Genomic DNA, 26,371 nt, shown 5'->3' on the forward strand with positions numbered 1-26,371 from the left:
CATAGAATAGAATGGTGGCTACCAGGGGCTAAGTGGTGGGGAAAATAGAAAGATGCTAGTCGAAGGGTATAAACTTCCAGTTACAAGATGAGGAAGTTCTGGGGATCTAACGTATAGCATGATGACTACAATTAACAATACTATACTTGTATCCTAGAAAGGTGCTACAAGAGTAGAGCTTTAATGTTTGCACCATAAGAACAACAATTATGTGAGGTAAAGGATGTGTTAACTAACTTCATTGTGATAAACATTTCACCACATATGCTTATCAAATCACCATAACCTTACACAATGTTATATGTCAATTGTATCTCAATAAAGTGGGGAGAGGGAAGGAAAAAAAAATCATCCTTTTGGAAGGTTTGAGCCTGGCAGTCAGAATATGTGGGAGCCAGGATAGCGGACAGCTGGGATCCTAATGCCCAAAAGGGGTAGAAAAGTTCGGAAGGAACTCATTCCAGTTAAGCCAGAACTGTAAAGAACTTCAACTTCAGTTCTTTGTACAATGCTTGACAGATAAATAAGTACTGGATATGCAGATGTCCTCATGTAATACATGGTTCATACAGGTCCATAATTTCTTGGAGCAGGAACTATTCTATAGAGCTTTTTCCTGCATTCTCTTGATAAACTGTGACCCTCATGAAAATGCAACTAGAAAAAAAAAAAAATCACTGCTTGCAGATCAAGGGAAGCAACACAGAAGCTTGCCATCCATCCAGGGCTTCAGCACGAGGGAAGGGAGAGGAGAACAGCAGGGAAAATACTAGAAGATACTAAAAACACCAACCTTGCACCAGACTCCGTTGTGGCTTGCAAAGCTGTACTACCCACAAGGTGGTGGAATCCCAAGCCATGAAATTAATGTGAAGCCTGGTCCAAAACCACTGAAATGCCAGTGGCTCCAGAAGAAGTAAACTAGAAACTGCTCAATTGCACTAGAGTGTGTATGTGTGTGTGTGGGTGTGCGCACGCACGCACATGAATGTGCACACATGCACATGTAGGATGTGACTGAAAATAAGCACACAATTAAAAATTACACCCATGAACAATCCAGCAATTTCAATCACCAATTTATTCCACACTTACTAAATAATAATGGAAATAATAGAACAATCTACAAAAGACTATGAAACAAATTACTGTAAAATTATAAAGAAGATAAAAGGATATGGGAACATATTTTAAAAATAGGGCAAGTATATAAAAAAAGGACTGGTAGAATTTGAATTAAAAAAAAATAAACCAAACACAAATTCTCAGCTGAAAAATATAGTCACTAAAAATAAACAAGTTAAAGAGTAGATTAAATACAGATTAAACAGCAAATTAAATCCAGATGAGAAGATGTTAACGAATTGGAAGAGGTTTAATAAAAAGCACTCTGAATGCAACACAGAGACATAAAGAGAAACAAGAAAAGGCTAATGGCCAAGGGGCATTCCTACAAGCCTACTGCAGCAGCATTCCTCAGAAAAGGCACGTGAGGTCAGCACTTGTGGCAGGTGTGCGGGTTCCCTGCTGCCCATGACACCCTAGGCCAGCACAGACAATCTGGCAGGAAGGATGTCAGACATTCAGAACGGGATCCCAATGTTTGGTTCATGGTGCTTTCTAAGCTGCATGATTGGGAAGCACTGGCCCCCTGCCTGTGTGATCAGAGGCACAGAGACAATCACAACGTGATGCACACAATCTTCCACATAATGTCAGAATGCTGTCTGTATCCCTAACTTGCTAATTTGATACTCATGGTTGGAGTAACTCTCCTGTCTGGCATGATCGAGGAGCTAAGTTCCAAGTTGCTGGTGTGGCTGTGAGATGAGGCAATAAGGTAGCAGAATCTGCCCTATCAGTGTGTATGGCCTAGAAATCAAGAGACTCATCTCTGACATAACCAGGCACCTCAGGTCCAAAACCTGCAATTGACCAGAACTGTCTGCTCTACTGGGCCACTGCCAGTTTTGGCAGAGCTCTGCAGACAGCCTGCAGGAGCTCCACCTTGGACAAGTTAAGATCACCCTAGCAACACATAAGAAACTATTACATGAGACTACCCAGAAAACTTAGTATAAGAGTTCCAGAAGAAGAGAACAGGATAAAGGGCAGTACTTGAAGAGAAATTGGTTGAGATTTTCCAAAACTGATAAAAAAGACTTGCATCTTTCAAATAAAGATATGCATTGCATCCCCAGCCAGATAAATTAAAACAAGTCTACGGCTTCAGGCTTCATAGTGAAATTGTAAAACATCAAAGCCAAAAACAAAATTTTAAGAGCAGCTAGAAAGAAAAAAGTTGATAACCAAGATAACCAAGAAAGAAATCACAATGAGGCAGGCGAGAGACTTCTGTGGTTACTAGTCTCCACAGATGCGCCCCCCCCCCCCCCCCCCCCCCCCCCCCCCCCCCCCCCCCCCCCCCCCCCCGCCCATAAATCTTCGCTTCCCTGTGGGCACATGCTGCTTCTCACATCAAAAGCTGCAGCTTCCCTTGGCCTGGGCCCTTTGAGTGCTCTGACCAACAGAATGTAGTATAAGTGCCAAGTGAGACTTCTGAGCCCAACCCTTCAAAGAACTGGCAAATTCTCTTCTTTCTTCTAGCAACTCTTGCTCTGGGACACCATCCCTCAAACTCAGCCACCATGCTAGGAGAAGCCCAAGCCACAGAGAGCAGCCATGTGAATGAGAAGTGACAGGCAACAATTACCAGCCCCAGGTGAGCTCCCAACCACAGCCAGTATCAAGGGACAGCCGTGTGAGCATGTCATCTTTGATGTTCCAGCTGAACTGGGGTCCCAGATAATTGCAGCCCCAGCCATCATCAAAAACAGAAATGACCCAAATGATACCAGGCAACCTACACAATCACAAGAGAGAAAAAAATGGCTTGTGTTTTGAGCTACTAAGTTTTAAGGTGATTTTAAACATCAGTCAATAACTACAGAGTTTCTCAGTTGCCATAACAGATCCCAGAAGACAATGGAAAATATCTTCCAAACGCCAAGGAAAAATAATGCTCAACCTAGACTTCTATAACCAACTTTCTAGAGTTAAGACAAAACTACATTTTTTAGAAAGACAAATGATGAAAGTTCACCACTTATAATCTCTCATAAAAAGAAATACTACAAAACACGTGGATAAGCAGTGAAATTTATAAATACGTTGTAAATCCAGGACTTGGTAAAAATAAGATATAACTACAATATTAAGTAGTATCTGATCTGGTTAACTATTGTAATTTGTCTGTTTTGGTGTTTTGAACCTACTTAATCTAACACTAGCACAGAAAAAATGTCCTCAACAGCCAGCATAGGTGAAGGCATCTCAGACACCTCATAGTCACTATTTATCAATTCTTCCCCTCTCCTTTCCCACCACCCTTCACACATAGTTCTCCCATTCCCCCCACACCTGAGAAGGTCTCAGCCTCAGCCATCAAGGGACAGAGAAGAGATACTTATAAAAAGAAAACAAAAGAGGGCAGCTGGGCAAGAGACCTCTCTCCTGGCATTCACCCACCTGCAGCATTTGCTGCCTACTTCATTTTTATCTGCTTTGTCATTATCAAAAATCATGTCACGGACATACGTATGTGAACGACAATTTTTAACATTAAGGACCAAGTTAATGACCTAATGGCATCTTACAGAAGACTTGAAGCAAGAAACTCCCATAACCATATGAACTATTTTTTTCTCCCCCCCCATTCTTAACATGCAAATCTTCAATCACCTAAGGTTTTCAGTAAAGACACTAATTTAAAGAGTAGAAGGCAAGTTCAGAGCTTCAACTGTCAATGAACACAGAACTCAGTTATATTAGAAAATAATTAACCATTTTAAAGAATATTAAGCACTACTTACTTTAACAGCAAATTTCTTTGACGCCATGGCTTACTGATTCCAGAGTAATTACAGACCTTTAAATAGAAGAAAAAAAGTTACAAGTAGGTATATCAAAATCTCTATTTGGATAATATATAGGAGAAAGGTTGACTAATCAAATAACAGTATTTGCAAGATAAATGTTTACTTAAAACTGGTCTTAAAAATATATTATATTGGGGCGCCTGGGTGGCTCAGTCATTAAGCATCTGCCTTCAGCTCAGGTCATGATCCCGGAATCCTGGGATGGAGCCCCACATCGGGCTCCCAGCTCAGCGGGAAGCCTGCTTCTCCCTCTCCTTCCTGCTCGTGCTCTCTCTCACTATCTCTGTCTGTCTCTCTCTCAAATAAATAAAATCTTAAAATATATATATATAATATTGGGGGCCTTGGGGGGGCTCAGTCAGTAAAGCATCTGACTCTTGATCTCAGGATCATGGGTTCAAGCCCCATGTTGGGCTGCTCGGTGGGAGTGGAGCCTACTTTTTTATATATATATTATTGAAATATATATATAATATTGAATTAGCCACTTAAAAACCACCAACAAAGGAAAGCACAGGCTCAGATGCACTCTATCAGACGTTTAAAGAGTTAATACCATTGGGGCGCCTGGGTGGCTCAGATGGTTAAGTGTCCGACTCTTGGCTCTGGCTCAGGTCATGATCTCAGGGTTCCGAGGTTGAGCCCTACGCTGGGCTCCATGCTGGGCATGGAGCCTGCTTAAGATTCTCATTCTCCCTCTGCCTCTGCCCTCCAAAAATCATGAGACAATACATGTATAGTACATTTTTTTAAAGACTTTATTTATTTGATAGTGAGAGAGAGATAGCACAAGCAGGGGGGGAGCGGCACCTAGGCACCCCAGGACCGTATTGTATTTATTGAAAAAAAAAAAAATCCATGTATAAGTAGACCCACACAGTTCAAACCTGTATCGTTCAAGAGTCTACTCCCCTTTACTATGCTTAGCCAGGCCAACTGCCCTCTCTCACCCTTGCAGAAAGGTAGAGAATTATTTTTTGGAGAGAGTAAGACAGAGGATCTCTGGTCTGGAAAACACCAGGCAGAGCATAAAGTAGGGGGTACCCTACTGAAAAAAGAGAAAATTAAAGGAACATTTACAAACTGATTGGCATCTTCCCCAACCTGCATGTCCCTTATGATGGTTAACTTTATGTCAACTTATCTAAGAGATGCCCAGACAACTAATAAGATATTATTTCTGGGCATATCTGTGAGGGTATTTCTGGAAGAAATCATGATTTGAATTGGTGCACTCAGTAAGGCCAATGGCCCTCCCCAGTGTAGGTGGTTATCATTCAATCTGCTGAGGGCCCAAACAGAATAAAAGGTGCAGGAAGGGTGAATTTGCAATCTCTGAGTTAGGACACCCATATTCTCCTGCCCCCAGACTTAAGCACTCCTGGTTCGCAGGTTTTGGACTGAGAATGAATTATACACAGGCTTTCCTTGTTCTCCAGCTGGCAGACAGCAATTCATGGAACTTCTGTCTCTATAATTGCATGAGCCTATTCCTACAATAATTATATATACCTTCTTTTGGTTCTGGGTCTCTGGAGAACCTTGTCTAATACACCCCTCTACACTGCCTAGCCTCTCCAAATAGGAGACTGAAACCATTCAGGGACTGGACTAACCTAAAAGGTAGGATCTAGAAGTACTGACATCAGGGATTCCCCAAGGAAACAGCCTAGATGGATGGTTCTAAAGTGAAGCAAACACCCACAAGTCCCATATCTGCATGGAGAACTGCCTTCCATCTTTTTAATACCCCACTCTCGAATACAAGTAAACAACCAGGAATCACCTGCTATCTAAGGAAAGACTCTATCATGAAAGAAAACAAAACAAACAGGAAAGAAACTACTTGGCCAAAACTGAGACTATGCAGGGAGAAGGAAACCATTTTTTAAGAAACTATCATTATTATCAGGGAGATAGGAGATATTGCAACCATAAAGCAATAAATACAATAACAAAAAATAAGAAACTTTCAGAAAACAAATTAAAGTGATAGCTGAAATAAAAAAAAAAGTACCAGAAGTGCTGGAGGACCAAGTTCAGGAAGTCATTCAGAAACTTCAGCAAAAACAAAAAAGATGAAAAATAAGAGAGAATAAATTAAAAATTAAAGGACCAGTACAGGAGGACCCATACATGAAAGTTAGATGGAAACATCTCATATTAGGGCATATATCACTGTAAAACATCAGGCATTGGAGATTAAAAAAAAAAATCTTTAAAAAGAGGGTGGGAGGTGGGTGGAAGGAGTGGTCAGTGAATGTTTGGCTCCAAATGGCTCAAAGCAACTCTGGAGACTAAAAGACAATAGAGAAATATCTTCAAAATTCTAAAGAAAATTGTTTCCAACCTCCAATTGCATTTAAACATGAGGGGGAGGGGACATTTTTAGACATGCAAGGTCTTAAAAAATTTAAGTCCCATGCATCCTTTCTCAGGAAGCTTAACTGAAGATGTGCTTCACCAAAATGAGGAAATTAACCAAGAAAGAGGAAGATACAGGAAAGAGGAAGGCGAAGACAGGCAAAAGGCAGAGGAAATCCTAGGATCTGGTGAAAGCAGATCCCTGAATGAGATCATGGGCTAGACCAGGAGAGAACCATGAGTGGGGGCTATAGCAGTTTCAACGTCTCCAGGAGATGCATCCTCAAAAGCTTCTGTGAGCATGCAAAACTCACTTTAGACAACTGGTGGAGAATCTGAGATTGAATTAGGACAGGAACATGGAAAGCTAGGCAATTACTGATCCTACGATAAATAAAAATTGTGCCGAAAATAAAGAGAGTACTTCATACACAGCTCAGTTACGGCTAGCATGTGTAGTTATGATAACAAACACTGAATCTTGACCTAAACAATGTTACGTTTACAGCAAAATTACAAGGATGGGAATATGTGTGTATGTGCATATTATACGGCAGGGGCATAGAGGTTAAACTGAGCGAGAGCTCCCTTGAATGCTAAGGGGATGTTTCAGAAGCAAAGCCTAAAATCAGTATAAAACAGTTACAACCGCCACCGCAACAGTAATAGTTAAGCAGAAATACAGCAAGTAATTTAGTGATATGGAACCAATTGTTAAACGCTAAACTTGGCTCCAACATGAAGAGCAAGGTGAAGAGAGCTGCTCTGGAGGAAGGAATGAGGTGAAAAGGAGGCCATAACTCACAAGTCTTGTACATGGAACTATTTGCTCGTTCCAACGTGTGCACAGATGTTACAGCAGCATGGTACAACAGAAACAGAATGCAAGCCAGAGATGTACTTTTCAATTTCCTAACAGTTGCAGTTAATAAAAATGTAAACCAAAACAGAGGAAATTCATTTTAATAATATTTTTATTTAACCTAATAAATCCAACATATTATCATTTCAGCATGTAATCACTAAAAAGTATTTACATTCTTAGTGTTTTACCTTAGTCTTTGAAGTCAGGTGTATCAGGTGTGTATTTTCTGTTTCCAGCACATCTTAATTTGGACTGGCCACATGTCAAGTGTTAGACACCTGTGGTCAGTGGCTACCATAATGGACAGTGCGGTTTGAGCATACTTGGTTTCATTACAAGAAAAACTTATTTCTGTGTCCCAGATTACTAATTTAAAAAATAGGGATAGTAATACCTAACTCAAAATTATCAAAAGGATTAAATAAAATGATATATGAAAACCCCTGATGCAACCTTTATAAAACAGTAGGCCCTTGAGGAGTGTTAACAACTACTTAGTCAATGGTGATGATTTAAAATCGGATGTTTTTTTTCAAAATGTGATAAACTTTGATTCTATTTTTTTTAAAGATTTTATTTGAGAAAGAGACAGAGAGCATGAGCGGGGGGAGGGGCACAGAGAGAGGGAGAAGCAGACTCCCTGCTGAGTGCGGAGCCCTACAAGGGGCTTGGTCTCACAATGCTGGGATCCTGACCCAAGCCAAAGTCAGACACTTAACCAACTGAGCCACCCAGGCACCAGATTCTATTTTTTTTTTAATGGACAAAAACATCTTTATCCAAACCCCAAATCACTTTAATTATTCATTTCTATTCTCTGAATGATGTAGTGCATATGATTTAGAAAAATTATGAAGGTCATTCATCTAGTAACTCCATTTAGAAATAGGTGTAAATGGAAAAAATAAGTTCCTAGAGAATCAGGAACATGTGTTTGAAAACAACATTTACAAAGGTTGCCCTGAAAACTTTAGGTAGATCTTTATGTTATTTGAGCCTGATAAACACAAAATTGGTCCCCTTAAATATACTAAATTAGTTTTGAATAACTTCTGCCAAGAATTTAGGGAATCCCTCACTGGAGGGTGCTTAAGTGCTTCAGCTGATAGAGAAAAGGAGAGAGTTTTGTCAGCAAGTACCTAACCAAGCTGAAGCATGTGATCAAATTATTTTTTAATTGTACACTGGTTTTCCCATATGTCCTTCCTTTCCCGAAGGACAGGTGGACCACACTGGAGGCTGCAGCAAGGCTTTCAGACCATATCTGCATTAGATTATGGGCCATATTACAGTGAAGGTTACATTTTTCAACTCACAATAAGGTTCCAATATTCTTTCTTCAAGTACTCACTTTTTTTTCTTTTTACTTCTATCAGTAAAGCAAGAGTAGCAGCATTTTTTAAGGACTGGATTCTTCAAAAAGTATCATCAAAGCCCAATCTCAAAAATATGATCTGTAGGAATCTAGGACCAAATAGTATATATTTTTACATAATATGGTCCCCTAATGTAAAAATAGGCCACATGGGAAAAGGAACTATATTATACATTCTGCACATGTATTTTTTCTTAATTCACTTTGCCTATTTGATATTTTTACATTTTGCTTATTTTTAATCCATTTTTTAATATCATGTGGCATTCTGCCTCTCATTGTATATCATTTTTTCATTTGTTTCCACAATGTCTGGAGGCTCAAAAAATCACAACTTTAGGGCTAAGAGAGAACTCACAAACTATCTACTCCCAACCCTGCCCTCTATTCCCCTAAAGAGTATACTTGTCAGACCAGGTCAGGGTCTCACAGCTGAGAGTCAAGGGCGAGAGAAGAGTCTTCTCAACTCAGCTGAGGGCAAACTAAGACCATCTGTCAACTGCAGAACTGCCAAGGTCTATTGTTAACTGGACTGTCAAGGTATGTGTACCCTCCCTCCCTCCACATCCCGCCTCCCCCACAACACACACATTCCCACCACGAAGGCACAAGATCCCAACAGAGTTAGATTTCAAATAGAGCTACATGAGTGGTGGGTGGTTCTCTCCTGCTAATGGAAGAGGAAGGAAGTCCACAGCTGAGGAAATGTAGTCTGAATGAATTTAATATACCATTGTGCTATGTGACATGGCACACATCTTCATAAACAAAAAATAAAGCCCACCAACATAAAGCCCAAAACACATCTGGATAGCCAACTGGATAGACCTTGAGCCTGCAAATCTGCTGAAGTCATTCTAGATAAGGAAGATACATTTCTTTTGCTTCCTTACATCATTAGGGACAAGTGCTAGAAATGAACTGACTGGTGAACTGAAGCAGTTTGCTAATTCCCAAATATGGTAAAAGCACTCTTATCCATCCTGGTGGGAACAGGTTCTCAAAGGTGAACAGCCCTCAGAGCACTGCTTGACCCTAGAGGCTGCTCAAGAAATGTCTGCTGGATTAAGAAATATTCCAGATAATAGGAGCAGGGGAGCACCCAACCATTTTATTTTTGCTGTTTTTAGGGAAATATTCCAGAAAGCATATTGAATCTTTACAACTTTCATAAAAAATACCACATGGTGAATATTTCTTTGATATTCAGAAGAAAGTGATCACCCATCATCCCACTGGGCAATATACAGATTAATGCCCTTGGGAGCCGCTACTCAACAGTGGAACCAGTGTGGTTCCCACCAGCTCTCCTGGGCTTTCCTTGAGCTGTCAGGGTGCCTGTCTTCCAAGGCTCCCTTTCCCTGCTAGGTTCTGCAACCTAATCAGATAAGGCTAGCAACCTTAGAGACCAAGTGTGTCGGGTTAATGGGGTATTTTCCAAGCCTCTCTTACATGGATTTGCATGGACTTCAGTGTGAAGGTAATAAAATGGCTGTTACCTTAACTTTAGGGTTTCTGAAATGATGAAATAGCTGAGTCATGGTACAGAGAACCATGCCCTCTGGATTTGAGCCTCAGCATTTAATTCTTTCTGCCTCAGTAGGACGAGGATGTTACAAAGGTGGACTCTCAAGTCTCTTCTATTTTAAAATATTTGTTATCCAAAATCCAACGGCAGTTCAAGGAACAAATAATACCAGTTTACAAATCCCCCCAGAAAAGAGAGAACCCTGCCCAGCCCCCAACAACTGATTATATGAAGCCCTAAATAGCAAAACCAGACAAGAGCAGTACAGGAAAGGAAAATCACAGCCAATTCTATACATGAACATAGAGGCAAGAAACCTAAACAAACAGAAACAATCTGAATCTAACAACATTTAAAAAATACACCAGAACCAAGTGAGGTTTATCAGAGGAGTGCAAGGTTGGTTTAACACTAGAAAAATCACCATACTAAAAAATTAAAGTAGGAAAAAAAAGACATGGTCATTTTAATAGAGGTAGGAAAAAAATAAAGAACATTAGAAATCTGAGAAAAGAAATTTCTTAATCGTGGAGCACCTGGCTGGTTTGGTCAGAAGAGCATCCAACTCTTGATCTTGGGGTCATGAGTTCAAGCCCCACAATGGGTGTAGAGATTACTATAGTATTAAAAATAAATAAGTATATAAACAAACTTAAAAAAAGAAATTTCTTAATCATAAAAAAGCATCTACAAAAAAATGCAGCAAACATGCTTCATGACAAACCATTAAAAGCAATTTCTCTGAAACAGGTAGAAAATGTCGATTTTAAAATATTTTTTAAACTAGCATTGACAAATATAAAATATCTAGGAATAAGTTTATCTTTTTAAAAGATTTTACTTATTTATTTATCAGAAAGAGAGAGAGAGAGAGAGCACAAGCAGGGGGAGCGGCAGACAGAGGAAGAAAGCAGGCTCCCTGCTGGTCAAAGAGTAGGATGCAGAACTCCCTCCCAGGACTCTGGGATCATGAACTGAGCTGAATGAAGGCAGACACTTAACCAACTGAACCACCCAGGTGTCCCTAAGAACAAATTTAATAGGAAATGTGGAAGACCTCCTCAAATTGCTCTTCTAACTTAATGCAATTCTTTTTTTTATTTTGTTATGCTAATCACCATACATTACATCATTGGTTTTTGATGTAGTGTTCCATGATTCATTGTTTGCGTATAACACCCCGTAACTTAATGCAATTCTAAGCACAATCCTGAACAGGGAATCTGAGAGCAAAGAGGTCTAAGATACTTGTAAAGGAGAAGAGAAGAAAAACAAAGGACAGGGGTTGTCTTACCAGATATAGCAAAACTATAATGCTACAGTAAATAAAATAATATGTACTGGCAAAGGGGTAAACAGTCCAAAGGAACAGACCACATAGACTAGAAAACAAACCTCCACACTTACGGACATGGATGACAGAAGCAGCACTGCCCATCAGTGGGAAATGAAGAGATTATGCATTCAATAAATTGTGGTTGAACAACTGTTTATCCATTTGGAAAAAGATGAAATTGGAGCACTATCTCACACAACACACAAAAGTCAATTACAGATGGGCTAAAAACTAAAATGTAAAAAAACAGAACCTCTTAGAGAATGTTTTCAAGAACTCAGGGTAAAGGAGGAGTTTTTTAACTGGACACAAAAAGTGCAAACCATAAAGAAAAAGAATGGTAGATTTGGCCATATTAAAATTAAAACTTCCCTCAGACTGGATGAAAATATCTGCAATTCACATATCCAACAAAAGTTATAACTAGAACATATAAAAAACTCTCAAAACTCACCAATAAAAAAAATACAATCCAGTCAGAAAATGGGTGAAAGACATGAACAGACATCTCGCCAAAGATGATATGCTCAATATCATGAGCCATCAGAGAAATGCGAATAAAACTCCAGTGAGATATCACTACATATCTACCAGAATGGCAAATAAAAAATAGTGGTAACACCAAATGTTGATGAGGATACAGGGAAAATGGATTTCTCTTTGCCGGTAGCACTGTAAAAGTGGTACAGCCACAATGGAGGAGAGGTAGATTTCTTATAAAACTAAGTATGCACTTAACATATGACTCAAAAATTTCACTCTTGGGAGTTTATACCAGAGAAATGAAAACCTAGGCTCACATAAAAATCTGTATACAAATGTTCACAGCAACTTTATTCATAATAGCCCAAAACTGGAAACAACCCAGATGTCCTTCAATGGGTGAATGGTTAAACAAACGGTGGTATATCTATACCATAGGGTATTACTCAGCAAAAAAAAGTAATGAACTGTTGATACAGGTAACAGCTTGGAGGGATCTCAAGGGAATTATGCTGAATGAAAAAAAGCCAATCTTAAAAGGTTATACAATGCACGATTCCACTTATACAACATTCTTGAAATAAGAAAATGATAGAAGTGCATAACAGATTAAGGTTGCCACAGATTAAGAATGGGGGAGGGGTATGTGGCTTTATGTAAACAGACAGCAGTGGAGTTCCATACCCTGATTGTGGTTGGTGTTGGTTACATGAACAAACACATGTGATAAAATGGCACAGGACTAAATAAATACATGTAAAACTGCTTAAATGTAATAAACTCTATGTATTGTACCAATGTCAATTCTCTGGCTTTAACAATTGCTCTATAAGCATGCAAGATACTACTAATGGGGGGGGAACTGAGTGAAAGGTACACAGGACCACCCCCTCCTTTTTTGCCAACTTCTGGTGAATCTCTATTTCAAAATAAAAGGCTTACAAAAATTAAAACTTCTGTTCAGAAATGGGGGGGTTGACAAATTCAGAGAAGAAATTTATAAGACATAACCAGCAAAGGACAACAGTCCAAAATTAAACAATCCAATAGAAAACTAGGCAGAGGCAGTACCCAGAGCAAGATGCCCCTGTCTCCTAGCCAAGTCTGCAGATCTGGTAAGGTGGTAGGGAGTGGAGTTGGAAGAATTTCCTGATCCCTTCTATTATTTAAGCCTTTACAACCACTGCACAACAACCAATCATAACTCTTACCTCCTTTGGGGAGGTGAGGGGTATGTCTCTCACCATTCTTTCTTAAAAGCTGAGAAGCATAAGTCTAAATACAGAAAGACCATTTACCAGGGAATCTGGGGAAAGCACACACTCTGCTCTCTTGTCTTACTTCAGGCACACAGCCCATCATCTGGGACTGAACAGATGAAAGTCAAAGACAGACCCATCTGCCTCCCACGAGAAGGAAAAATCATTACTTAGAGATGCCAAAAGTCTCAGACCCCAAAGAGCTGGTTATCCTGAAGCTCCCCACAACCAGAGCCTTTTAAAGTACCTCCTGTTTCCATCTTTGCACTTCTCTATCCCCAAAGCCATAACTGGAGGTAACTGAGCAGGAGTCCTCCAATCAGAACTGTTGGCTGGGATCTCCCACACTTCACAGGCCCTCCACCCACACCTCCATCTCCCAGCTCAGGCAACTTGGCAGCTTCGGTGCCCCCCACACAGCCACTTCCACCATCTGTCCTTGAACATGCAGCTCCAGCTCTCCCCACCATCACCCATACAGGCAGTCCTAGAGAATGTCCTCTCCTTCTTAAGGGGAGCTATCCTCCGAAACCCATCTCAGGCACCACCTGCTGTTTGGAGGCCTCTATAAATCTCCAGACTGAATCACTCTCTTCTCTGGGCCACATGGGCACCTCACACCATGCTCAACGAATTACAGGTAACTCCGGCCCTCAGTCTCTCTCCTCTGACTATATGTGTCTTGAGGACAAGGTCCATCCCTGTCTTCTTTGACACCTGGAGCACGGCACAGGTTTGCTGACTTGGGTGGTTTAGTCGGTTAAGCATCTGCCTTAGGCTCATGATCCCAGCATCCTGGGATCAAGCCCCACGTCAGGCTCTCTGCTCAGCGGGAGCCTGCTTCTCCCTCTCCCTCCCACTCCCCCTGCTTGTACTCTCTTCTCTCTGTCAGATAAATAAATAAAATCTTAAAAAAAAAAAAAAAAGTTTGCTGACTTGAGGCTGTTGATGGTACTAAATAAGGGGCTACAGACTTTTGTTTTTTTTAAATTTATACCTATTTATCTAATAAATCCTTACTGTCCCCAAATTTCAAATTCCACATTAAGCTTTCTTAAAAAGAGGTCAAAGCACTCTGGACCTATTTCAATACATAAATAACACTTAAGTTAAATGTATCATGCAGCCTAAGTTAAATGAGTTGTAATACACATAAACTTGTAAACAGAAGATCAAAGTGTTTCCTCTTGAAAATAATGGGCAACAGATCAGAGGTACTGCTGAAGTGTAGGCCATAAATGTGAGTTTTTCACTGCGTAATTTTTTTTTTTTTTTTAAAATACAGACATTCTAACATTCATTTGAATGGAAAAGATATTAGCCTCTGTATTCGTTCAATTTTAAATCTGGGAACATCCTGAAGTTTTTCTAGACTTGCTTTACTGATCATCATGAACATGCACGCACACACACACAAAGCAAATATGCATCTTATAAAAAACTATTTTCCTAGGCCTAAAGTTGCTTTCAAGAGGGAGCAATAAGCTCAGTGCCCAGGGTTTAAAGTGTAATGTTAAAAAGTCTTGCTATCAGAGGTACCTGGGTGGCTCAGTTGGTTAAATGTCTGCCTTTGGCTCAGAGGTCATGATCCCAGGGTCCTAGTATGGAGCCCCACATCAGGCTCCCTGCTCAGTGGGGAGCCTGCTTCTTCCTCTCTGCCCCCCCCACCTCGTTTTCTCTTGCTTGCTCTCTCTCTCAAAAAAACAAATTAATTAAATCTTTGGGGAAAAAAAAGTCTTGCTGTCAGAGCTCCCAGTTGAAGTCTAAGTTCAGCAGAATTTTTAGTTTACTGCCTGATTTTAAGAAGTTCAGGACAATCTCCAAAAAGATCAATTTTCCAAATATCTGAAACATATAATTTACATAAGTAGCCTGGGAAGTTAAAGTGTATTATAAATCTTAACAAATAATATCTCATCCTCTATTCTGCATTCTTGAGTGCACTTTCACTGGCCTGAAAACAGTCATTCTTTTCACAAAGAGAAGACTTTGATAGAGTATGACCCCACCAAGAATATGTGTGCATTAATGTCTTTCATAGAGATGGAAAGATCCTGAGATCCTTAAGAAAATTAATTTTGGGAGGGAATGGAAGTAGATTAAACATTATCACATGATTGTCCTGTCATTTAAATAGAAAGCAGTGATAAATGCTAATAAAAAAAGTCAGTGACCTTCTAGATTATTCTGTGGGAAAATCCAAGGCATTCTGAAGTTCACATTTGTCTTCCTTTTAGATTTGCTGGCCTGTGTCATAAGCCAAAGCAACTACTCCAGATTACGAAGGCTAGAAATTAACTTTAGGTTTCTAATCGCTGGATTTCAAATTTTATCAAGAAAATTATTATACTTCCTTTTTTCATCTTAAAAAAAAAAACTTATGCTAACTATGGGAGCAGAAACAGAAAACAATAAAGACCCTAAGACTCCTAAAGGAACAACCATAATTCAAGAATGAGAAATCATTTCATTCCCTGCCCCAATCTAACAAAAAAAACCCCACAAAAAACAAAAATCAATATCAAGGAAGGAATCACAAACTTTAACAAAAATACCAAGGAAAACTAACAAATGAGCAAAGATCTTGCTGTTGACAACTTAGATAAAGCTTAAGAAGGCACCATCATTGTAAGAAAGAATCAGTTTTTCCTATTCTTCCTATGGTAATTTTGAATGCCAAAATAAGCTTGTAAAAAAGGAAAACAAAACAAGACAAAAAACAAACAGGGAAGCTCCAACAGTGGAAGGAGGATAACGCAAGTGACAAAAACATTAGGGCTTTTTTTCCTTTTGTCTTCAAATGTAGGTCAAATTCTGAAATCCTCTACCAAAAATAATTTCATGGAATGGTCCTACCTTTCAGTCACTCTTCGTCCTTAATCCAGCCAATTGGCCCAAAATCTGGGCCCCCTCACTTCCTGCTGTGCACACAGAAAATCCTCACTGATCCTGGCATGGGATGCTTCACTAATAGTAAAAGTCTAATTTTTATTTAATACTTTGTCAGAAACAGATACAGGTACCTGCTCAGGGGCAGTCACAGCCTTCAGGTTCTAGTAAAACAGACATGTGTTCAAATCCTGCCTCTTCAAGTGATCTCATACAAGCTATTCAATTCCTCTAAGTTTCCCATTTTCTTATCTATGAAGTGGGATAATAATGAGTGTCTATCTAGAGGTCCTGTGAAAACTAGATAAGATCTGATAGGTAATACTTGGTATATTTACTGAGACATCAGTGGTGGTGATGTGGGAAACAAAGGCAGAAGAACAATTATTAAATTTCCTTTACTTACAGCCATTGACAAGTCCTTGAAACAGGCAGAGTGACATTCCTCTAGAGACTCAACTGCCTTGATGTTGCCACTTTGGCAATCTTAATTGGGGGAACTTATAAGGTCCCAGGACCCTATAAGTCTCCTTTAACATATAAAAAATCCTTTGGAAATTTCCTTTATCTCTACGCCCCAAGATGCACGTTGGCAGTCCCAAGCATATGACCCACTGATATACATGTGAAGGGTCTCATGACTGAGTTTTTACTAAACAGTAATAAATGACCTTTACCTAACAATAGCTAGCCCCCTCAGAATCCTGAAAACCCTGCTTCCAAAATACCTGAGAGGCTTACACTATCCCTAACCCCCTCCCAACTTAAAAGTATATAATGAGGCCACTCCTCATGACACCAGTGCAGCTCTTCCTGCCCACAGGTCCTGTCCCCATGCTGTAATAGTCACCTTTTTGCACTAAAGACGTCTCAAGAATTCTACCTTGGCCATTGGCTTCGATCTCTAACATCTTTCCTACATCAGTTCCTTGGTCTCTGTTAACCATAATCATTATCAACATTGCAGGGCACAAACAGCACCTAATCAACTCACTTCCTACTGCAAGCCTCAAGCCCCACTCTGATAACTGTCTTCCAGTCACCTTCACAGTACAAAAAAACCTTCTGATAATTATTAACATAATTGTCTTGAAATCTAATCCTCTCAACTTTCATGAAAACTACAGAGATGGAGTGCAGATCTTTGGTTGCTAAGCTGGGGATGGGAGAGTGTTAGTACTAAGGGAGCAGCAGGAGGGAATTTTGGCAGGGGGTGGGCGGAGTGGGGAGATAATGAACTTGTCCTGCATTCTGACTGACACCATGGTTACAAAACTCAGTGCACTGGCCAAAATTCATGAAAGCCTACACCAAAAAGAATGAATTTTAGCATATGCAAATTTTAAAATAATTTTTTAATTGCAAAACAAAAAATCCAAACTTTTCTAACTAGAGAACCAACACAGTGACACACATAAACTTAAATGTCTAAGATATTATAACAGCAATATTCTATATATTATCCTATAACTAACATAAGTGAAATCCAATTTTAGTTACCAGTTCTGACATATTCAAGCACAAAATGTCAATACCATAATAACCAGGAGGCACTGCTTTTCTATAAGAGAAGCCAAGACTTTAGAAATGTACCTACACCAACATTAAATGAGCAGTACTCTCCATTTAGATCTCTACTTTGTTGCCTGATGGGTAGATTTCTTAGTGTGCATCCATTATTGTTTTCAACCTCCAAAAAGTAATATACAAATAGTAGGCTTTAAAGATTTAACACAGCTCAAAATAACTAGGCATGTATACATCAAGAGCTACAGCCCACTAAAAAGTCAATGAATGCATTTTGCATTTTTAAAAAGCCATGACATGTTTCACTCAGAAAACATTAATCCATAAACTAACAAAGGCAAAGGTAAAAAAAATCCCAATACATACCCATTTTACCACTGTCAACTCCTGGTTTCAGTGTACATAGAAGGCATGGACACCAAATAATTGGACTTTTTTCCCAATGCAAATAAGCTGAAGAACAAAGCAGTGAAAAGGAGTACTGTGAAAATAAGAACAACCTCAAAGTCCTTCAACCAGTGAATGTATAAACAAATTACAGGGCATCTAGCAAGAGAATACTACCTAGCGATTAAAAAAAATGACTACTGATACTTCCAACAAAGAAGGCTCTCAATCATGAAAAGAAACCAGACTCTCAGGACTCCGACCAAAAAACAGCATGTACTGTAAGATTCTTTTTAGATAAGCTGGGAAATGCACTTATCTACAGTGACATCTATCATGACAGAGAGCAAATGAGTGGTTGCCTGGAAGAGAGAGGGAAGAGGGATTATAAAACAGCAAAAGGAAATTTGGGAGATACGGATATGTTCATTTGGGGGAATGTACCTTGATTGTGGTGATGGTTTTACCTGTATATATGTCAAGCACAACAAACTACAAACTTTAAATATGTGCAGTTTACTATACGACAGTTACTGAAATAACATGGTGATATTCCTGGTTCAGCTCCACACCACCACAATAAAGTGACTATCACAATGACGTGAATCACATGAATTTTTGCTTCTCCAGTGCATATAAAAGCGATGTTTAAGACCAGGGACCTGGAGCAGCTCAGAGGCGGTGAATAATAGCTATGCAAGTCTGCAATAAAAAAAAAATGGCCTCAAATAAGACTACTACATTGCAAAAAATGGGAAAGAAACAGAATGAAAAAAGTAAAAAAGTAAAAGAGGCAGAGTCTGAAGAATTTGTGGTGGAAAAAGTACTGGACCGACGTGTAGTGAATGGGAAGCATTTTATAACAATGGGTAAACCCGTGTTTCTGGGATGCTATCATTTTCAGTAACTTAAGAAATAAAACACTTAAGGGGTGCCTGGGTGGCTCAGTCAGGTAAGCGTTTGCCTTGGGCTCAGGTCATGATCCTGGGATTGAGCCCTGCGTCGGGCTCCCTGATCAGTAGGAGATCTGCTTCTCCCTCTCCCTCTGTGCTAAGTAAATAAATAAAATCTTTAAAAATAAAACAATTTTGAAAAAAGAAATAATTTAAAATTAAATTGAAATTTTTCCTGAAGCCCTAATTTTTCAAGTTTTGTAATTAATTGGACAATTAAAATATTATGTAAACAATTTAAATTGGACAATTTAAAATAAGCCACATCAGAATACATACCCATATCTATAATCATATAAATGCAAGTTTATTTGCAAGATCCCTGAAAGGAAAATTTTATCGCCACCAACAACCTCCCCACTCAAATGACAAAACTAGACATTAGGTAAGCAAAACTTAAATGGACAAACTTAAATGGACATTTTAAGCTTCCTTCTAGTGAACCATTCCTTTTCAAGAAGTTGAAATCCCTGTGCTATACTGCCTAAAAGGTCATGATTCATGGAATAGCTAAGACTTTGTTCATGGAAACCTAATCATAATCAAATGGGTAGAGATACTGGCAATTTAGCACCTGCTAGAATAAATGGGTGGACAGACTTCTATAATCTGAATTCTTGGCCTGCATGTTTTTTCTTTATCCCAACTTATTCTTTTTTTTTTTTTTTTAGATTTTATTTATTTATTTGAAAGAGAGAGTGAGAGAGAGAGACAACGCACACAGCTGGGGAAGGGGCAGAGGGAGAGGGAGAAGCAGACTCCTCTGCTGAGCAGGGAGCCTGATGTGGGGCCCGATCTGAGGGACTGAAGGATCATGACCTGAGCCCAGGGCAGATGCTTAACCACTGAGCTACCCAGGTGTCCCTACCCCAGCTTATTCCTGACATGTAGTCTCAATCTTCTCAGTATTTGAGTTACTGGTTCAGCAGAAACCAGGAAAAACAGTAACGTAGTCAGAATGTTATCCAACTGTATACTGTTTACTTTATTGTAAATACTAGTAAACTGTGGTCAATAAAGTTTTACTTCCTTAAAAAAAATTATGTTTAAGTTTTACTATATAGTCTATTAAATGTGGCCCGGCATGATGTATAAAAAAAAAAATGTATATACCTTAATTAAAAAAACCTTATTGCTAAAAAGTGTTAACCTTCACCTGAGCTTTCAGCAAGCTGTAATCACTGATCACAGAGCACCATAACAAATATAATGAAAAAGTTTGAAATACTGTGAGAATTACCAAAATGTAACACAGAGACATGAAGCAAGCAAATGCTGTTAGAAAATGGCAACAAAAGACTTGCTCAGTGCAGGGTTGCCCTGAACCTTCAATATGTTAAAAAAATAAATAAATAAATAAATCTGCAAAGCACAATAAAGCAAGATATGTCTATATTCCTCAATAAGGCTATTTAAAAAGAAAAAGACCATTTAAAAAAAAATCTGTCTTCCTAGTACATTTAGACCACCTGCCTCTCTTCCCAACGGGTACATGTCCCAAAGTCATGGAACTGTAATACCTTTTCCCTTAGTGATTTTCAGGAACAAAACTAATAACCCAAAGATTTAATTATAACAAAAAACAACGATTAATATGTACATAGCTGTGATCAAGCGCCAGGCATTGTTTTAAGCACTTTTCTTTTATTAACTTATTTAACCCTCATATCAACCCTATCTTACAGATGAAAAAATGGAAGCAGAGTTAAGTAATCTGTTCAAGGTCACACAGCTAGTATGTGGAGGAGCTAGGATTTGAACCCAGGGAATATGGCTCTGAAGTTTCCTTCCTTACCCACTGTGTTCTACTGGCACACACAATATAAGATACAGTACGTGAAAATCAAAAGCAATACATATTATACTTACACAAAACTTCAGTATTTGCTGCATTTTGAAAAACTCACATGAGGCTAAACAAAAAAACAACACAACCTTCATTCTTTTCCAAATTATTAGGTGGAAAAAGGACAACAAGAAAAGCTGGACAACTTACTGAGCACATAGAATAAATAAATGGCAAGCTGACTGGTTCCTGGGAAGCTGGTTCACTACATTTCCAGTCCAGTTTTCTCCAATGCTTTCAAATTCCTAATTATTTTAAGTAAATCTGTCTGGGATTTAAAAAATCTAAACACAGCATGTGAAAAACAGAAAAGTAATTTGCTGTTCTCTCAAACACCTTACTGGTTCCTAAATTCCATCCACAGGGTCTAAAACTCAGCAGATACTGGCCTGGAATATTTTTTTTTAAATGATTAGATTTCTCACTAGAGGAAGACAGAAGAGAGCAAGATGTCAGAAAAAACTTTGGTAAAGCACGGCCCAAGGTTTTCCAAGTCAATATTGAACTGCTGAACACATGTAGGCTTTTGAATTCAACTTGTAATAAATTAAAAGTAAAAATTTGCACAGAGGGAAAATATGCACACAGGTGTTGCTGTGACAACAGTTATATAGTAATATACCAGACTGACAAATTCTCAATTTTTTAGAACACTAAATTGTTATCTTGACATCAAGTTGATGGATGAAAAGCACAAGAAAGGGGCACCTGGGTGGCTCAGTCAGTTAAGTGACAGACTCTCGGTTTCGGCTCAGGTCATGATCTCAGGCTCCATAGCAGTGGAGCCCGACTTGGGGATCAATCTCTCCGTCTGCCCCTCCCTCCCACTGTCTCTTAAAAAAATAAATAAACAAAAGAAAAAAAAAAGCCCAGGAAAACATGTCATATGCCCACCGCATGTAAAACAGGGAATAAACTGACAATATATTGTGAACTGTTTAAGAAACACAGGTTGAAAATAGGCATTCTGTATCTTTAGTTCAGGTCCTGAATTAATGCTCCTTGAATTTTAAGGTGTACTCCCTAGAAAAGATCCTGATTCAGTGGATCTTGAGATGGGACCTGAGACTAAAGTTTCTAAGAAGCTTCCAGGTGATGCTGGTCAGTAGACAGCACTCTGAGCGACCTAAGTAACTTGAATATTGGTCATAAAATTAGCCACCTGGCCTACAAATATGGTGGCATCTAGGACCCAAAAAATAAGTCTCAATACAACTTCTTCCTAGTACAGGGAAAAAAAAAAAAAAAAAAAAGGAAGGTGAGGAGATCAAGGAAGAAGCAAGGAGATACTTGTCATAATCCAACAGTGCTAAGAACCACAGAATACTGTTACCTGCCCCAAACTAGTAGCTGTTGAGGTCAGACAGAATGTAAACTCCAAGAAAGTAAGGGGTTGTTTTTTTTTTTGGTTTGGTTTGGTTTACTGCAGAATCCTTACGGGTTAGCATACATTAGGTACTCAATAAATGCAATGAATAGGGGCGACTGGGCAGCCCAATCGGTGAAGCCTCTGCCTTGGCTCAGGCCATGATGGGGGGCGGGGGGGGGGGGGGGCCTGGGATTGAGCCCCTCATCTTGCTCCCTGCTCAGCAGGAAGCCTGCTTTTCTCTCTCCCACTCCCCCTGCTTGTGTTCCCTCTCTCGCTGTGTCTCTTTCTGTCAAATAAATAAATAAAATCTTTAAAAATAAATAAATAAATACAAATAAATGCAATGAATAAATGAGTGACCAGGCAGTATATACCAACACAATCCATACTACCTCATAACCTAAAAATGTCTGAGAGGAGACTGTGTATTAATGGTTGTGGGCAGCCACAGTTTGATGCAAATACCTGGCCCATTCATTGTACTCCATTTTCCCCCAAAACAAAAAATTCTCCAGACCAATACTTTCCACTTTTATGCCGTTTCCCGCAGGCTTATGCTAACAACTCTTTAGCACTTTGAAAACAATGAAAAAAGGTGGAAGCACGGGGAAAAGAATTCAGAAAAGGCTAAAAAAAAAAACAAAAGAAAAAAACCCAAGGGGGGTTGGGAAAGAGATGGGCAAATAGTTCAGTTCAAGTGAAGGAACATCTTAGGCTGTCAGGAGTTCCACGTTCTTACCTATGATGGTGGCAGGGTTTGGGTTCGGGCTTTTATTAGTTTTTTACTGTCCACGGTCACTGGTGGAGTAATACTTGGCTGAGGAGACTCAGACTAAACAGACAGCAGGCTCTCAAGCCCACCTTCAGATGCTTTGGGGATTCAAGCTTCGACCTTACTTCCCCTTTCCCAGGGTCTCCCCGTGCGTTGGGAAAACGCTGCCGCCGCCCAAACACAAAATGATCTGAGCGGCCTCACCGTCGGCTTGAAGCCAAAACCAGCACTTAAGATGGCGGGGAAACACTGAGTGAAGGGCCGGCACAGCGCAAGAAATCTACCCCAAAGAAAAATGACCTCCGCCCATTTTTCAAGGAGGGCCCAAAACAAAAATGGCGACAAGGCGGCCATTCAGACGCTAGGAACGCCGCGAATATGATTGGCAGGTAACGAATCACGGTTACCCATAGTGCTAGACGACGGAGGCGATCGAGAGAAAAGAAAACTAAAACCCAACGTTTCTGTGGTTCAGAGCACCTTGATACCGGAAAATTACTAGCGCAAGAATCAGGTTATAAAAAAGTCGGAAAGCAAAGGTGGCTCTCACAATGCTGGATAAACTTTGAAATAGCGATACATATAACTTCCTTTATAATTCTTCTGAATGCTACAGAAAAATAAAAATTTTGTCCTCGAACTAAGAAGCAGGATGGAGAGATAGTGCCAAAATTACCCACTTTGTGAAGCTAAAGAGTTGGAGGACTCCCGACCTTCCCAAATGCCCCCATCGGAAAGGCTGTGGGCAAAACCTCTGAAAGCGACCAGGACCAGCTCTCACTGAGCATGTCCACTTTCCAACCCGATCCAGGGACATAGGGGTGAGCCATTCCTTTTTTCCTGGTTTTGGAGGCAGACGTAAAAGAGGGCGGGGGACTGGCGCCAAACAACAAATCAGGCGCCTTGTGATTGGTCAAATCTGGGAGGCCCGCGTGCTGCGGGGAACCGTTGACTACCTTGTCATTCATTCAATAATAGCTCTTAAGCGCGGGCCATAAGGCAGATACTGTGCCCTAACACGTCCGTTTGATGTTATTTAAATTCTTTAGTTTCAACTCATTTGCTGAGACTGAGGCTGAATAAGCTCCGCCCCCGGCTCTTACGGGTCTCCGGCAAAGCCTTTCCGGACTGAGAACCTCACTAAAACCCGGAAAAGCGGATTCTTAGCAGCGCCGGCGCCAACCATAGCGCTGCGCATGCTCTGCCTCCAAGCTTCGAGCGCAGGTTGGCAGGACCGGCTGCGGCGGCTGCGTGCGGCTCGGCCTATGGGGCTAGCTGGTGGCGGCGGCCTAGGGAGACTCAGCGGCTGGTGGGCAGGTGAGAGCGCTAGAACCTCAGGTAGAAAAACCTGCTTTCTGCCTGGCCGAAGAGAAGGGAGGCGGGCTTGTTGGTGCCCCCTGCCCCCTCTCAGAAAGGTCACTGGTGTCTTCGTTGAAGGATATTTGGGGGCGGGGACAAGGAGGAGGCTGGCTCCTTAGAAAACTAAAGACCTACCCTTAACGTAGCCATAGGCAGTAGATGCTTGCTGAGGGAAGGAATGTGGATGGCTAGGAGGTTTTCCAATAGTGTGGGTACAGTTCCCGCTGTAGACCCTCCTCCCTCTCCCATCTGCGCGGCCACACCGTGGAGGAGATGGAAAAGGTGTTCCAGTGAAAGCACCGATTTCACCTGCGCTGCCACCTGCTAGCTGGAACCTGTGATTCGTCAGTTACTCTTTCGCAGGGAGAGGGCACTGTATGCCTGTGTCTGTCTGGGGGGTGAGGGCCACCTTCTGACGTGGAACTGGACGTCAGAACTATTGTACAGCATGGCTAGTGCCCACCGTGTGAAAGCAGAAGCAGGACTCACAGGACTTTTGACATTATGGGGATGGAAATCCTTTTGAGATGAAAACCTCCTGGGTCATACTCATCTTTTCCCCGAATAGGAGCATGCCCAAATACTGTTGCTGTTACAGAGGCACTCAATTCTGGCAGTTTCAGTCATTCACTAACCTTGTCAATTTATATTTATATTCATATATATATTTTGTGACACTGTGCAGAGTTAGCAGATACAGCAGTGACCAAGACAGATACAGTCCCTGACCACATGAAGCTTACATTCTAGTGATGGGAGAAGAAACAATAAACAAGTACACTGATAATGAACAAGATGTTTCCAGATTATCCTAGGTTGGGGACTCTTAAGGAGGAGATTTGTGGGCAGGACATTTATTAGCAAGGACTCTTTTGGATCTTACCAAGGAATAAAGGAAGCAGGAATTGGCAGATAGAAAAAGTTAAGCTGCAGTGCAGTCCCAAGGGAACTCTGGTGTTGGTTTGTCCCCTCAGAGGTGTCCCAAGTTGGAGGGAAGAGCCAGGCCTTTATACATGGGCAGTCGTTGGATGGCTGTTGTCCTGAAAAGACGGTGAGACCTCTGCTGTTTTCAGCCAGGTCAGTCCTGGAAGGGGACTGACAACTGAGGGCTGTCTCAGCAGTCCCAAGAGCTGGGGGAATAAGCCTTTCATTCTTAAAGGGGATCAAGGTGGCACATCACAGCATTCACCACAACAGTAGGGCTTTGAAGGTAATGGTAGGATGTGTTAGGGAATAATGGGTGTGGGAGAGGGAACAAACTTTAGACTGGGTGCTCAGAGAAAGGCTCTCTGGGTAGGTGACATCTGAACTAAGAGCTGAAGCACAAGAATGAGCCACCCTGTGTAAGACAAGGGGAGGAAGGTGCTCCACTTTTTGCTATGCACTGAGAATATAAGGGAGAAACAAAACAAATGGCTGCTACCTTCTGTTACAGTGGGTGGCTGTTACTGGTTTTTATACATACTGACTCCCTACTATAACTAAAGATGGATACATAAAAATAGATGGAGACTAACAGGAAGATAGAGGAGAAACTGAGAAGTCCAGAAGTTTTGAAAAATTAGTCAACTTGGTAAGGACTTTTAATCTCTACAGTGTTTTTTGGGTTTTTTTGGTCGCATACAGCATTTAATCATGTTTTATTTGGATTTTGCCTTTTTCTTCTAAGCTTATATTCTCTTTGAGGACAGGAACCATGCCTTATTCATCTTAGTTGTCCCACCACACCCACCCCAGCCCCCACCCAGCCTAATGTCCCGCTAGCAGCTAATAGACACTAAGTATAAACATTTGGATAGAACGAACATATTTGAAGTGAAAATTGATAAACCGTAAGTGATAGAAACACTGTTTTGGGATCTATCTTTACAATATCCCTCAGTTTTATATAACCCAATATTAGATGATAATACACAATTGCTTTGGTCAGACAGGAATCTCCAGAGGTGCCTATTTCTGTTAATTTGTATTAAATATAATATACTTCCAATAGTAATAGTTGCCATATATTGAGTGCTTCCCCCATACTAGACACTGTCCTAAGCAATAAATACATAAGTATATATGTGGTGAGCTTCATAACATAGCTGATATTACAAATTATTAAATTGGAGACAGAAG

The 26,371-nt window shown here is 40.3% G+C and overlaps 2 protein-coding genes across 6 annotated transcripts in view; one reads left to right on the forward strand and one right to left on the reverse strand.

The window, feature by feature from the left end:
* The window catches only part of LOC113937357 (SLX4 interacting protein), a 193,028-nt gene extending 169,812 nt beyond the window's left edge, over positions 1-23,216 (reverse strand). For both annotated transcript variants that reach the window (XM_027621549.2, XM_027621548.2), the window contains exons 1-2: positions 22,859-23,216; positions 3,873-3,928 (exon numbers count right to left, since the gene is read on the reverse strand). In XM_027621549.2, coding sequence (XP_027477350.1) covers positions 3,873-3,899 — 27 coding nt within the window. In that variant the 5' untranslated portion in view covers positions 3,900-3,928; positions 22,859-23,216. The remainder of the gene's footprint in view (positions 1-3,872; positions 3,929-22,858) is intronic.
* Positions 23,217-23,338: 122 nt separating this feature from the next.
* The window catches only part of MKKS (McKusick-Kaufman syndrome), a 29,164-nt gene continuing 26,131 nt past the window's right edge, over positions 23,339-26,371 (forward strand). Inside the window, exons 1-2 of one of the 4 annotated variants that reach the window (XM_027621543.1) lie at positions 23,339-23,712; positions 23,941-24,208. The gene's annotated coding sequence lies outside the window, so the exon portion shown is untranslated. Of the gene's footprint in view, positions 23,713-23,940; positions 24,209-25,688; positions 25,824-26,371 lie in introns of those variants that run through there. The other 3 variants (XM_027621547.1, XM_027621544.1, XM_027621546.1) reach the window with 3 other exon arrangements.

The sequence above is a fragment of the Zalophus californianus genome, chromosome 8 (genome assembly GCF_009762305.2).
Source record: "Zalophus californianus isolate mZalCal1 chromosome 8, mZalCal1.pri.v2, whole genome shotgun sequence".
Lineage (NCBI taxonomy): Eukaryota > Metazoa > Chordata > Mammalia > Carnivora > Otariidae > Zalophus > Zalophus californianus.